Source organism: Pseudorca crassidens, chromosome 16, assembly GCF_039906515.1.
Source record: "Pseudorca crassidens isolate mPseCra1 chromosome 16, mPseCra1.hap1, whole genome shotgun sequence".
NCBI classification, from domain to species: domain Eukaryota; kingdom Metazoa; phylum Chordata; class Mammalia; order Artiodactyla; family Delphinidae; genus Pseudorca; species Pseudorca crassidens.
In genome coordinates this window covers 58893965-58907906 of record NC_090311.1, presented here as the reverse complement: position 1 = coordinate 58907906, position 13942 = coordinate 58893965, and the positions used below count along the sequence as shown (strand labels likewise).

General features: G+C 50.3%; 1 protein-coding gene across 20 annotated transcripts in view; it reads right to left on the bottom strand.

The window, feature by feature from the left end:
- The window catches only part of CAMK2G (calcium/calmodulin dependent protein kinase II gamma), a 54361-nt gene that overhangs the window by 17270 nt on the left and 23149 nt on the right, over positions 1-13942 (bottom strand). For 12 of the 20 annotated variants that reach the window (XM_067710497.1, XM_067710504.1, XM_067710485.1 and 9 more), the window contains 9 exons: positions 13735-13807; positions 13488-13590; positions 12976-13059; positions 12446-12540; positions 11746-11868; positions 8043-8126; positions 7778-7820; positions 5215-5277; positions 3182-3225 (listed from right to left, as the gene is read on the bottom strand). In XM_067710497.1, coding sequence (XP_067566598.1) covers positions 3182-3225; positions 5215-5277; positions 7778-7820; positions 8043-8126; positions 11746-11868; positions 12446-12540; positions 12976-13059; positions 13488-13590; positions 13735-13807 — 712 coding nt within the window. The remainder of the gene's footprint in view (positions 1-3181; positions 3226-5214; positions 5278-7777; positions 7821-8042; positions 8127-11745; positions 11869-12445; positions 12541-12975; positions 13060-13487; positions 13591-13734; positions 13808-13942) is intronic. The other 8 variants (XM_067710487.1, XM_067710492.1, XM_067710489.1 and 5 more) reach the window with 1 other exon arrangement.

Genomic DNA, 13942 nt, shown 5'->3' with positions numbered 1-13942 from the left:
CTATGAATATTTTCTCCAACCTGTCTCTTGTTGGCCTTTGAATTTTGGTTGGTCATGCCCTTCTTAAACTCTTGCATCTTAGCTTCCGTTCCCACCTCTATATTCAGTCTTTTCTCAAGCATAAAACTCATTTACGGAGTACCTAATCAGGGTCAGAACCTGGGCTAGGTTCCCCGCATATGTTCTCATTTAAAGCAATTTAACTACCGATTCTGGTTGCCTAGCCTGTATCCTTCTCAGCATTCCTGTAAGGGCTGGCATTGTTGCACACCTCTGTTCTTCCTCCACCGCTTTCTCCATTTCCTTTGCTAATTCCTCTTCTTCCAGCTCCTTAGTAACAGATAACCCTGAAATTCTGCCTTTCCTGGACTCTTCAACATTTGTGTGCTTTGGATTCATATGGAGGAATGGGAGTGTTATTAAAATTCAGATTCTGCCTCCCGCCCAAGGCTTCCTGAATCTGAATTCCAGGCTGGACCCTGGAATCTGTGTATTTTAACTAGCTCCTTAGGCAAGTCTTACGTGGCTGTGCCTGAGGCCAGTATCTACAAAGTTTTGCCAGAAACCTACTCCTTAATGACACCTTTAACCCGTCCTCTCACCATCTCAGCTGTCACTGCTTCATTTCAGGTCCTGTTTTGTGCAATCACTCTCTGCTTCCGTCATACAAAAGCTAATGGAGTTCCCAGAATCATCGTGCTGTTTCAAACTTGTGTATTCCCTTTGCCTGGAATGTCCTCTCCTCTCTGCTCCCCTCCTTAACTTGGCAAAATCCAACTAGTCCTTCAAACTCAGTTCCTCGGCCATCTCCTTTGGGAAAATTTGCTGTTCTGGCTCAGGAGCTCGTCCCTCTGCTCCTCCAGCGCCTGCCTGGCACGTACCTCCCTCAGTGGACACGAGATTCACTCACGTGAGTGTCCCTCTGCACACCTCCCTGGGCTACACCAGGTATCTCCCAGCACCTTTGAAGACCTCTCTGCCCAGATCTTCACTTGTCTCTCAGTCTCCGTGTGGTCAAAACAAAACTTCTCTTCTCACCAAAACATTCCTTCACGACTACTCACATTTCTAGCAAAGATACCACCATTTCTTTCAATATTCAAGACACTTTGCCATTACCTTTGATGGACCCTTTTTAAATCTCCCATATCTAATGGGAACTTCCTTTGCCATACCTCTCATCAGAGCTAATGTCTAATCAGAGCCCAGCACCCACGGGTAGAGCTGGACCAATGACCTACAGGCAGCACCTATTCCAAGTGGTTGGTCTGTGCTCCTCTGGTGGTCATTTTGAATATTAACCCTTTCTGTTTCTCATCATCTTTTCTTCACCCTACACCCAGACTATAATAAATCCTAGTTGATACCTGGGTGTCCTGTGTCCCATGAGAAAGAATATGCGCTCCCTGCAGCCTTTCAGCTGTTCCTACCCTCTTCTATTCACCCTTACACGCTTAGCCAAGTCTTTCGAAAACATCACTCTTAACCTTCCCTGCTCAGTGGTCTATGGTGTTTTCTGTGGTCTAACACACAAACCTCCAATTCCTCTGCTCAACCAGACCAATCCAGCTGTATTTTTTATATCCCTCTACCAAACACCCCATGTTCCAGTTGGGCAGAGAACATCAATATGTATAATAGAACCCATAAAAATATTTTTTGTTGTTTTTAAGTTACAGAAAATACATTCTCATCTTAAAGAAAACACATGTGTACAAAGTAAAAAAACAAAATGTGTGTCTCCCCACCCTGCCTTCACCTCCAATCCCATTCTCTAGAGGCAATCACTGACTTGGTTCCAATCTTCCTACCTCCTATTAGTTTTCTCCAATAAGTCTCTTCCCCAGAAGCTTCTTGGACTGAACCATCCCATGTAGGGTCCAGTACCATATACTATTCAGGGCTTAGCTGATCCCAGATCTGTTCACTTTCCTTTTTAATTGACCCTGCAATTCTTGAGGCTGGATGAAACCTGCATCTCCTCTTATACCTCTTGTGTGCCTTTAGAACTGAATGTAGCACTGAGCCTCTGACAGGTACTTAATAAATACTTTGTAAAGATTGACTCTAGCTTCTCCTCCAGAAAAATATATGCAAAATCTCTAACTAGCCACCTTTTCCTAACCTGGCTGCACCATCGAGCTCACACCCCTGTAACTGAGGGGCTGCCAGTCAACCCCAGCTCCATGTCAGCAAGTGTGCGTGGAGCCCAAGCTCCCCTCCTTAGGGCAGAAGTACATGGAAGCAGGCATGCAGACAATGAGAGAAAGAGGAAGGGATGGGGGAAGGGAAAGGGGCACACAGGTATATCTCAGCTGGGGACATAAGATCCTGGGGAAAGGTCTAATTTAAACTTTTGTTGGAACTTAAAGGTTTGCTTAATAATGGTTTGAAATTCTCCGTGGTGTAAATTGGCAGGCTTCAAGATAGCATGAACTCCTATCCAATGCCCCAGCCCCAGGGCCCTTTCTGCCCCCAAAGCCTCCTAGAACACCTTGGCTGTGTGAGGACCCCTCTACCTTGGCCAAGCAGCACCCCCACTAAGGCTTCTTGTTGGTCCCTATTGGCCCCTGTCTTGCCCTCATCCCCCAGGAAAAGTTCCCTCACCAAATGAAAACGAGCTGTGAGGTACCATGTCCCTGGCCTGTGTCTAAGGCGCCTATGCCTCGAGAAAGTTTGACACTTTCACTCAATGGTATCTGAGCTGGGTTCTGGAAGTGCTTTGGAGATAAGAAAAAAGAACAAAAGGATAGTGGCTTCAGGTGCCAAGTCCTGTACCCTGAGTCAACCAGGCAAACTTTGCTTTCATTTGATTAAATCGGTTTGTGCTTTAAAAAGAAAAAAGATTAACCAGTGACCTAAAAAACCCAGAGAGTCAAGCCCTGGAGATGAAACCTGTGTCTGGAAGTCACGTTCAGGATTCAGCTCTAGTAAACTATAGTTTGGATCACCTCCCCTGAGTCTTTCCAATCAAGCTAGGGTCAGGTGAAGCACGTATCCCTCTGCCCTCTCAGGCCAGTGGAACCTGCTGTTCTGAGCACAGAGGTTTCTGGTTTAAAGCAGAAAAGCAAGGATAGGAAGGTTCTTGGGGAAAGGGGGGACAAAGTGCCAAGGAGTCCCTTGGGAGTGACTGTTGGAAGAGAAAGGCCAGACCTTGGGCTGGAGGAGTGGAGACACCTACCTTGACACCGCCATCCGACTTCTTGTTCAATAGGCTTTTGGCAGCTGTGAAAACAAAGAGAAAAATCAAGTCTCCTGTATTGTACCCTCTTCCCATCCTGAAGTCTGGCAGCTGGATCCGCAAGAGACTGATGTGTTTGACAAGGGGGCCAGGAGTCTCCTGAACCCCCTAGAAGAGGCCCTTCCTGATGCCCCAAAGCAAGAAGGGCATCTCAAGCAGCGTCAGACCCTCAGGGTGGCACCCCAGGATCTCCTCTGCCATGGAAGAGGGCTCAGCAGAAACAGGGACACTCCGCATTCAGGAGGAGAAACCACATTCAGTACTGGGGCTGCCTGGGCCATTGGGAACTCTGCCTTCAACAGCTTCCACCTAGGCCTGGAAGCAGAGTGCCAGGGTGAAAGGTGAGGGCTCTGTCCCTAGATGCCATGGAGATTCTCAGGACAGCCAAGCTGCAAGGATGCAAGACATCAACTGAGTGTTCTCAAGAAACAAGAGTGTCACAGTTCATGAAGGAGACCAGACGTGAGGACAGACAGACACAGACACAGAGACTAGGACCACCTACAGGAAGGTTTTGCCAGGGGGTTGAAGCCTTGACTGGGCATGTCCTCACTGCCACCCTTTCCTCAGTCTACTCTCTGGACTGGGTAGAATAATGAGGTATTAAGGACTGAGCAGAAAGGACTGGGTAGAATAATGAGGTATTAAACAGATTCTAGCCAGGCACAGGGTGATGCTCAAGGCTGATGAGCTCCACATAGGAAGGCTGGTGATGCCTGTTCGCCACAAAGGTCACAAGAAAGTAGCAGACAGTGGATGGGAGACTCCAGGGAGATTGAATCAGTCCAACTGTCTGATCCACCTAGACTTCGATGGGTTTGCATCTTGGTTCTACTGCTTGCTAGCTGTGTGAGTTACTTAACCTCCCTGAACCTCAGTTTCTTTATCTATAAAATGGGATAATGGCAATGAAAAGCACTAAGCAGAGTGCCTGGCACATAGCAAGAACTCAGCAGGTGTTAACTACTGTCACTATTGCTGCCATTCTTCCCTTCAGGTAGCCTTTCCTACCCAAGCTGGGTCTCCAGTGAGAATAAGGGTCCTTGCATCACAAGAATTCTGACCTCCAAAAATGGCCTTTGGTCCCATCTCCAGTTTACGCTGAGGTGATTTGAAACTTATTTTTAAAATGTGTTTACTACTATGCCTGACCACCGACGGTGTTAAGTGCTTTACATACGTCAAATTTCTCTACTCTGACAGCCCATTAGAATCACTTGGGAGTTAGAGAAAAATGCTTATGCCTATCCCATGCCCTAGAGATTCTGATTTTATTTGTCTGGGGTGGGGTCTCAGCATCAGGATTTCTTTCTTAACAAGTTTTCTCATACAGGCAGGGTTGAGGGCCTTAGACATACATGATCTTAATCGTCACCATGTTATTTCTTAGCCCCATTGGAGAGATGAGGAAACTAAGGTTGGGAGAGCTGATGTGACTTGCTCAGGGTGTGGCAGGGCTAGGATCCAAACTCAGGAGCGGCTACCTGCACAGCTTCTGTACTCTACGGCATTTCAGACCCCGAGGCCAGCAAATGCCAGACTTCACAATTGTGAAGGGCGTGGCTTCCCCTTTGGGGCCGCCCACCAGTGCCGCTGAAGCCTAGTCTTCCGCTGTGGGCAGCTCAGCTCTGGGCCACGCCAGGGCTGTCTCGGGCCAACTTGGCCGCAGCCCTCACAGGCAGGCCAGGCTCTCGGGCGGGTGGCGTCAGGAGGAAAGCCTCCTGCTGCCCAGCTCCACGTCCCAGGCTATTGCCTCCTGAGAGTTGGCAAGCGCCCAGCATGCACGGCTGGTTAGGGGGCTCCGTAACACCGATGCGCTCGCAGATGCCAAGTTAGGTGGTCCGTCCGGCATGCCCATCTCAGCCCGCAAGCATGGGACTCGCCTCCCTGGTGAGCGGGCCTGGCATGCTGGCCCTCCTGGTGGGGTGGCAGGGAGCCGAGGCAGGCGGTCGGGGAGGACTCATGCCACGTACCTTGCCCGGCCAGGCCGGCGGCGCTCGCGGCAGGCGAGGCGGGGGCGGAGCTCTGCCTGCCAACTGAGGGGATACAGTCTCTGAGTGCACAGAGCTGCCGCAAAGCCACGGGGGCCAGTCAGCAGCGAGCATGCCCCAGCGCGAGGCACAGGAACCCGCTGCCGCTGTGCACGGCAGGGTCCGGGCGGCGTGGCCAAGCCGGCCGAGCTGGGGGAGCAGAGGTGCCGGGGGCAGGCTGGTGAGCAGGTGCAGCCAGCCCTGCAGCAGTCTGGGAACCTGAGAGAACCGGGCTCGGACAGGGCGTGGGGGATCCCGCGGCTCCACCTGTCCCACGACCACCTCGGGTGAGGGTCTGCAGGTCAAAGCCTGACTTGGCAAGGGGCCGTGTCCCTTCCGAGGCAGCCCAGCCCTAGCTTAAGGCTGTCAGGAAACAGCCTCATCTGCAAACCTTCCTCCCCAGGGGACCTAAAGGAGGACATTTTCAGAGGGCAGCCCTTTCCTCTGGCCGCATTCCAAACAGTAGAGAGACTGGCACTCGGGGCCCAGGGAGGGTCCGTGGCCCTTGTGCAGCCAGTTCACTGATGTTCCACGGCCCCCAACTCCTCAGAGACACACGTCACTTTCCCTCTTCAAGACAGGTGGCCAGGAGAGGCTGCATTTCAGAGTTCCAAAGGTGTAGGTGCCCCAAAAATGAGCGCCCAGAAAGTAAACAAAGGCCGCTTAAGCAATACATTCTAGAAGCCCCGACTGCACCACAAGCCAACCTGCTAGAATCCAGGGATAAGGTGAACCTTCTATTTGGGATCAACTCAGAAAACAGCCTCACTTGTTCCTAAAGAAGCACACAAGTGCCCTTCCTTCTTGATTATACTTCTAGACACCTCTTCCTACAGAAGCTTCTGGAGACTGGCTCTGTCTTCCACCTGTCCCAGAGTCAGGGCAGACGAGGTCATCCTGGAGTGCTTGCAGCATTCCTTTTTGTTTGTTTGTTTTTTTGCCTCCTGCGCCAGGGCAAAGTGAGTGCCACGGCCAGACAAAGTCTGGGCAGCAAGGACAGGAGGCTCTTTAGGAATCAGTGAAGGTGCTGTGTTGTAACAGAGAGACTGAGTTCCTGAAACCAGGACACCAATTTCATGAAATGGACGGGGAGAGGCTGATGCAGAGGCCGGAGACCACGGGATGGGGCACATGCTATTGATTTCCTAGCAGCCTGTTTCACATCTCTTCCACTCAGAGAGAGAAGAGATCACCTCATTCTAGGGTCGGCACATATCTGCCCTTGAGCGTCCTCTAGAAAGGCTTTCTTAAACCCAGAAAGTAGAAGGTGCAAGTAATTAGAGGACCAGAGGCCTGATGTGGGACAACAGCTCCACCTCTGCAGGAGGTGGCCCACTGTGCCCTCCTGTCCCCATTTGTGAGGTGAATTCAGAACACAAGATCGAGCCCCAACTAGGGTCACAGGGGATGGGCCTGAGGGGGACACTCTCCCAGCTTACTCTCCAGTCCTGACCCTCCAGGGCCCTGTGGCTCTCACTCGGGCTAGAGCTCATGAAGCCCCAGAGCCAGGGCTGGAGGTTACCGGGAACCAGTACAGCCAAGCCCGTGGACTCAAGCTCAAGGGAGCAATCTCTGCCCAGGTAGCTGCCCACCTGAGCCTCCCCCCCACACAACCCCCCCACCCCCATGGCTGTGTAGAAGGAAAGCAAGGGAGGGAGTCTGGTTATGAGAATGAGAAGGGGGTCTTGAACCAAAACAGTGGGGCTGGGGGTTAGGGGGAGGGAAGATCAGGGGAAAAGGCAAACTGGGAAGAAACCTTTCTGTCTTAAGTCCCGTCATTAATCTTTTCCTCACAGAAAAGCCACTGTGCTTCCCAAGTGAGGGCAAACAATGATGAGGGTGGGGGGAGGGGGAAGGTGGAATGTCTTGCATCTTAAAAAGAAATGTCAAGTGTGATTTACAAATTACTGGTCCCAACTCTCCCAATTCCTCACGCAACATTAAGCAAATTCCTTTCCCTCCATCCTGCTGGTCTCTATTTCTTCACTTTTACAGTTGGTACAAAAGAGAATATTTTAAGCACAGTCCCTGTAAAAGGTTTAAACATCTGGAATAATTTCTATCAGTCATCTCCACTTGGACACAACGATGTAGTGATCGTCCCAGTCAGCCAATTAATGGTGGTGTCTGGGAAGATTCACTACATCTCATCTCCTTCTTTTTCCCAGCACATCCTCCAATGCCCTTGAGACTGGCTAAAATCTTAAAGTGCTGAGAGTCTTCAGACAATTAAGTAAGAATACCCAGGGACAAGGTAAATGGAAGACTGGGCAGACTACTCCTTGGGAGGTTCTAGGGAATACAGTTCATAAACCTGAAGTCAAGTAAAGCCCCCCAGAATTTCAGGTTACAAAACTCAGCTGCAGCAGCCCCTCCAAACAGGATCCTCATCATCTTGGTCAAGGTGTTGCCTGAGACACCCAGTGTCAGGATGGCATGATATATGGCAACAGCCCATTCTGACCCACTCACCTCGTAGAGTTAAAGTGCACAGCTGAAAACATACCTGAAAAGTTCCTGGAGACAAGCATGGTCGTGAGGATGGCACCCTGGGGAAAGAAGAGGGTCCTGTGAATTCCATCAGGCTCTAGAAAAGCACAGTCTGTTCTCAGGCAGAGGGCAGCTGCTGGCTAGGGGCTCCCAATGAGTACAACCTTCATAGCTCAGCTCCAGCCAGGAGGGGAGCTTCCTTCTGTGATGGGGCAGGGGGTGCACTGCTGAAAGGTATGATTTCAGGATGCTGGCAGCCCGGCCCGGAAGGCTAGACTCACCTTCAGTTTTCTCCGGGCATTGAACTTGCGTAGGCACTCCACGGTCTCTTGACGATGCATCATAGATGCCACTGTGGACCGTTGCTGGAAGCCAAATAGACAGGCCTGTGAGCCCCCCACCGGATCCTAGGCCCCTCACCATAGTCCCAGCACCGGTGGCCATGTGCTCAGCCGCCCCAGAGTTGCTCTGAAGATAAGATGAGGTCATAGATGTGAAAATGCTTTTACAATAAAAGCACTACCCAAAAATCAAGGTTATGTAAGGACAATAATCTGTTTTCATGAAAACACCACCGGTAATTGATGCTGGATGAAGGTGCCCAAGAGAGCATTCTAATCTTCCTTGGGAGATGGAGGCTATGGAACGGGAGAGTATTTTGTGTGTTGTGATCCTCATGCAGTTATTCCTTCAGCAACTATTTAGTGAGCACCTACTGGGCTCCAGATTCTGGGCAGTGAGAGAACAGAAAGGGTTCCTGCTCTCCAGAGAGAACATTCATTCCTTCTAAGAGTTCCTCTCAACAACCATCCCACTCGCCAACAAGGTCGTAAACGAAGCTGTGATCTGAGAAGCTAAGGATCTTTACCTTGAAGCATTAATTCTTTTCACCGTTTTGGATAGGAATTTTTCTTCAATGTATCACTGCTAACTTCCTCCTTAAACAGAGTCCCCTGAACATGATTTACATTTCCCTGATGACACAGGGTCAGCAATACAAGCATCAATGATTACATATCCTAATACAGAGATGTTCTCAGGGTCTGCTGAGATATATAGGAGGATGGAGGGTGGGGTCCACAAACACGACCCCAGAACATAATGTTTCCGCAGTTCTTGAGTACCCATTTTAAGTGGCTCATCCCCTCACTCTGCTGTTGTTACCTTGGCCAGCCTGCTAAAAAAATAAATCCTACAACATGCAGCCTGGTGCCCACACCCCCACAGGGCCATCCTGCCTTCCTTCCCCTCTGGCCGCTCCCTTTCCTAGTTCCCGAAGCAACTCTCCCAACCTTATCTACCTTCCCCAGATCTCATATTTCACCTCCTCCTCCAAAGTGTAAACTTCTCCACAAAGTGAAATGAGAGATCATCAAGCAAGAACTTCAACTTCAGCATTCTAACCACAAGCTGATTTTCACACCCCTGCAACCTAATCCCAGGTCTCAGAAGCATCATCCCTCATGTGCTGACCCCTTGACCTGGGCTCAGGAGTCCCTCTCTCATTGTGCTATCCAAACACTGGTTCCTCAGTTAGCCAATATTTTTAACCCCTCATATTCTGGATTATATTCTTCTCTGTAGTCTACACAATACAGTCAAGTGCAAGATTTTAAAAACTCCCGACTCATCCATCTTCTCTAACTAGTACCATGTCTTTCTCTCTTCACCCTCATTCCCTCCTCACCTCACTGTAAACAGGCTTCAGTCTCTCTCCCTCCACTGCCTCTATCAGTGAAATAATGAAACAATGCTTCTAATTGGTCAGAGCCAACAGGCTCTCTTCTGTCTTTATCATGGACTCTCTGAAGCATCTAATTACAGAACCTCTCTTCCTGAGACCTCCTGTTTCTTAGGATCTCCTGATCCTACTTCTCCCATGGAAATTCTCATTCTCAGTCTCCTTTGCCGGCTCCTCCAACTCTCCCTGGCGCTAAATGCTGGTGGCCATCTCTTCTCTTACAACAGCCCACAGTAAGAATTCAATCAGGGGCTTTCCTGGTGGCGCAGTGGTTAAGAATCCACCTGCCAATGCAGGGGATACTGGTTCAAGCCCTGGTCCGGGAAGATCCCACATGCCGCTGAGCAACTAAGCCCGTGCGCCACAACTACTGAGCCTGCGCTCTAGAGCCCGCGTGCTACAACTACTGAGCCCGCGCGCCTAGAGCCCGTGCTCCACAACAAGAGAGGCCACTGCAATGAGAAGCCCGCGCACTGCAACAAAGAGTAGCCCCCGTTCGCCGCAACTAGAGAAAGCCCGCGCGAAGCAACGAAGACCCAACACAGCCAAAAAATAACCCTCCAAAAAAACAGAAAAAGGAATTCAATCAGCATAGAAACAATCCCATCTATTTCTATAGCCCCAACACCACCAAAATGACTACAACCTATATTTCCAATTTTTAACTTCTTTTCCATATTTCTAACTACCCACTGGATATCTCCAGCCAGAGGTCCTCAAACACCACACTTAACATGTAGGAAACTAAAATCATCATCTTTTCTCACAAACAGGTTCATCCTCTGGGTTTCCTCTGGGTCAGTGAATGGTACAACCCTCCACTCAGTTACCAATTCAAAACCTGGCAGTCCTCATAGATCCCACTCTCTCCTTCACCTCCCAAATCCAGCTGGTCACTAAATCCTTTTCATTCTATGTCCCAAACATCTCTCAGATGTGTCCACTCCTTGCCATACCGCCCACTCTCCTATTATTACCCTTAGCCGAGACCTCATCTGGACTTGCTTAGACAGTCACGACAGCTTCCTGAGCTCTCTGCCCCTGCCTCTTTCCTCTTCAATTCCATTTTCTACACAGCTTCCAAACTGATCTTTCTTAATTAACTGCATACTTCATTCCCTCTTTAAAACCCTTAAATGGTTCCCTGTGCTTTCAGAGTAAAATCCAAACTCCTTAGGCAGAAACCTGTATGTCCTGGAATCTTTTTGGCTTCAGTCTCTTGTATTCCTGTAGTCCTACGTTCATCTACAACCAAACTACTCAATATTCCTTGAACTCGCCACAATTTCCCCATGGCCTCTCACCTTGGCCCTTGCTAACCTCTGTCTGCAGGTTATCATCCTGGGGAACTCCCAGTCATCTGCCAAGAACCAGGACAGAGCCCACCTCCTCCATGCCTTTAGCAATCCCACTGCCCACCAGAGACGGCAGGAGCTCCTACATACTCATTAGCTTCTTTTACGTACTTGTCACATTGCAGAGTGGTTGCCTGCTTGAGTGCCTGTCTCCCCAGATAATCTTTGAGATGTGTGAGGGAAGGCACCATGCCTTATTCATCTCTGTATCTACAGCACCCACACAGGGACCAGCATCAAAGAGGCATTCAGTAAACACGGGAAAGAACAAATACATAAATGCATCGTAGCTGTCAGGAGGCCTAACAAGAGGCAGACCCTCTTGTTTGAAAAAAGATGTTTCAGCCTGATAGAATTGTACACGAAAACAGAATATGCGGACCCACAATGATAGCCCCGGGGGCTTCTCCTAGGGCGAGATTTATGACTGAACTTCAGGAGGCTCTTTTTCATGGCTCAGAGGCCCCTTCTGTTCATTTGCTGGGTCTTGGTCACATTTCCATTAGAGTCGTCTAAGAGCTGAGAGCTGAGATCCGAATAGGCACTCTAGGCATGGCAATTCACTTTGAGTTCTGCCAGCTGCTTTCTCTCATCAACTAGAGTCTGCAAGGGTCAACCTAAGCCCTCATTCAAGATCAAAGCTAAACCACACCTGACAAGTGAGTGGGGGAGAGACAGAGGCCAGTTAGTCCCAATCGCCTCCCCAACTCCTCCTGATGACATTTGCTGCCCCTGGGCCCCATCCAGTGCCCCCTCCCCTCTGCTGGGTCTTAGCTCAGGGCCCAAAATGATTATTCTCTATTCATAAGAAGGAGGGTAAAGACAGTGCTATGGGCACATTGAAAGCTGACATCCCTGATCTCCTTGATCTCGGTGGAAGACACTTACACAGACCCATGGATGCTTGAGAGCCTGGTCAGCTGTGATACGCTTTGCAGGGTTTATGGTCAGCATCTGGTTGATCAAGTTCTTGGCTTCAGGAGTCACCGTGTCCCACTCTGGTGATGGGAACTAAGGAGCGGGAACAAGAGAAGGAGGGATATGAAATTTGTGAGCCTCATACCCCCTATAATTGGGGTACTCTGTGTTACCTAAAGCTGCCCAGCAGGGTGTGGGAAAGCCCTGGGGTATCCCAGGAGCAGGGTCAACTTAAAGACCGGGAAAGGAAAACAGAACAATCATGGTTAGAATGCCAGAATATCAGACCGGGAGACTTTGACATCTTCTGGTTCAACTCCATCTCTCTACTAGGAGGAATCAGGTGTTCAGCGCTGTGCCGAAGGCCCCACTGCAGTGGGAGAGCCACCAGACTTCTCATCCCTATGTCATGCAGCACACCACACAGCCACACCATTCTTTGCAAATAACAGACCAAAGGGCTTCAGTGGACTCCGTGACTTTACAGCTACCAAAAATGGCTGTGCAAAAAAGCTGCTCCCTGGGACAGGTGGTGTCAAGAACTGAGGCCTATATGCCATGCGCATCCCTGGGTCTTCAGAATCCCTGACACTCCCTGTACCCTGTGACACACTCAACACGCCCCTTCCCCTGGTCAGAGCCTGAGGGGCAGGAACAAACAGGTCCTTACATCATAGGCTCCGGCCTTGATCTGCTGGTACAGCTTGTGCTGATCCTCATCCCAGAAGGGAGGGTAGCCCACCAGGAGGATATACAGGATGACCCCTACGAGACAGGACACAGGTCACTGGGGTCAGTCACCTGCTTTGCTGAGGAACCAAGAAAAGCCACACAGGGCTCAGAGCCACCCAGAAAGTCAAGGCCATACCAGAAGGAGAAGTGAATGGCAGCCAATAATGCTGTGCCACTATGCTTCACTCCCCACGTCACCAAGCCGCGTCCGGGATTTCTTTAGGCACAACCCACCTGCTAAGGCATGGGCAAATCCCTCTTCAAGAAGGATGCAACGTCATCTAGGAAATACTTGGGGAGAAGGGTGTGATGGAAACAGCCATCCCGGGGACACTAGAGCAAACACCGTGAGCTCACATATACCAGACGCCTGTGGGACCCACAAGGAAGAGCAATGCCTCTTTCTTGCCATCGCTGGAAGTCGAGGGCCCTTAACACCAAAAAGCTGAGTGTGTGGAATGGGCTTACCGCAGGCCCAGATATCCACAGGTTTTCCATACGGATCTTTCCTCAAGACCTCAGGGGACAAGTAACCTGGGGTGCCAGCAAAACCTGTAGCGGAAGAGACAGCGGAGGCACACTGAACCCACTTTCTCTTTCATTAAACCCACATTAGCAATTTCCCCCAAGTCCCTTCTTACTCCTGTTGCATTTGCTACATAAGCTCTCAGCACACGGGCAGCAAGAGATGACGGGCTGGGCTTCTTGTAGTGCCCGGAATCTAAATCGGAGGGTAAGTCCATGTGTCTACCAGGAATTCCCATCCTCCCCAGAGGCAGCAAGAACACAGTGCTAACAGCAGCAAGTCTCACTGTACTGAGTCATGGAGGGCCAGGGGGAGTTCTGCACCCTCCCCTCCTCCAGTCCCTGAGGAGCCCAGGGCCATTAAGGATCTGGCTTCTAGTTATGAAAGAGGAAGGCAGATCAGGAAGAGGAGGAAGGGCGGGGGCTGCATTCCAGGAAGACAGGGTCACTCTTACCAAACCAAGCCTGTTGCTCTCCCTGTACTTCGATGGCTAGGCCAAAATCAGCCAGCTTGACTGCGGCACCCTTGCATTTACTCGCCAGCAGGAGGTTCTCAGGCTGTATAAGGAAGACAGAGAACCTCGTGAGGCACCCACCCGCAGCCCAGACGGAGCCTAGTTTGGGCCTCGCAGTACTACCATCTGGCACCAGGTGGCGCCAATGCTTCACAAGCAAGAGGCAAAGGGGGAACCTGGGTAGTACCTTCAGGTCCCGGTGGACAATGTCATGCTGGTGGATATGGTTAACACTCTCCAGAATCTGATGTATACAGTGGCTGCAAAAGCAGAAGAAAGGTCAGTTCAGGGTTAAACCATCCATGACCACACGCTGTGGACAAAAGCACTTATCTCTGGGTCAGGGATTCACAGAGAATCACTCAACGAGGAGCTAGAACCTTGGACTTCGGACA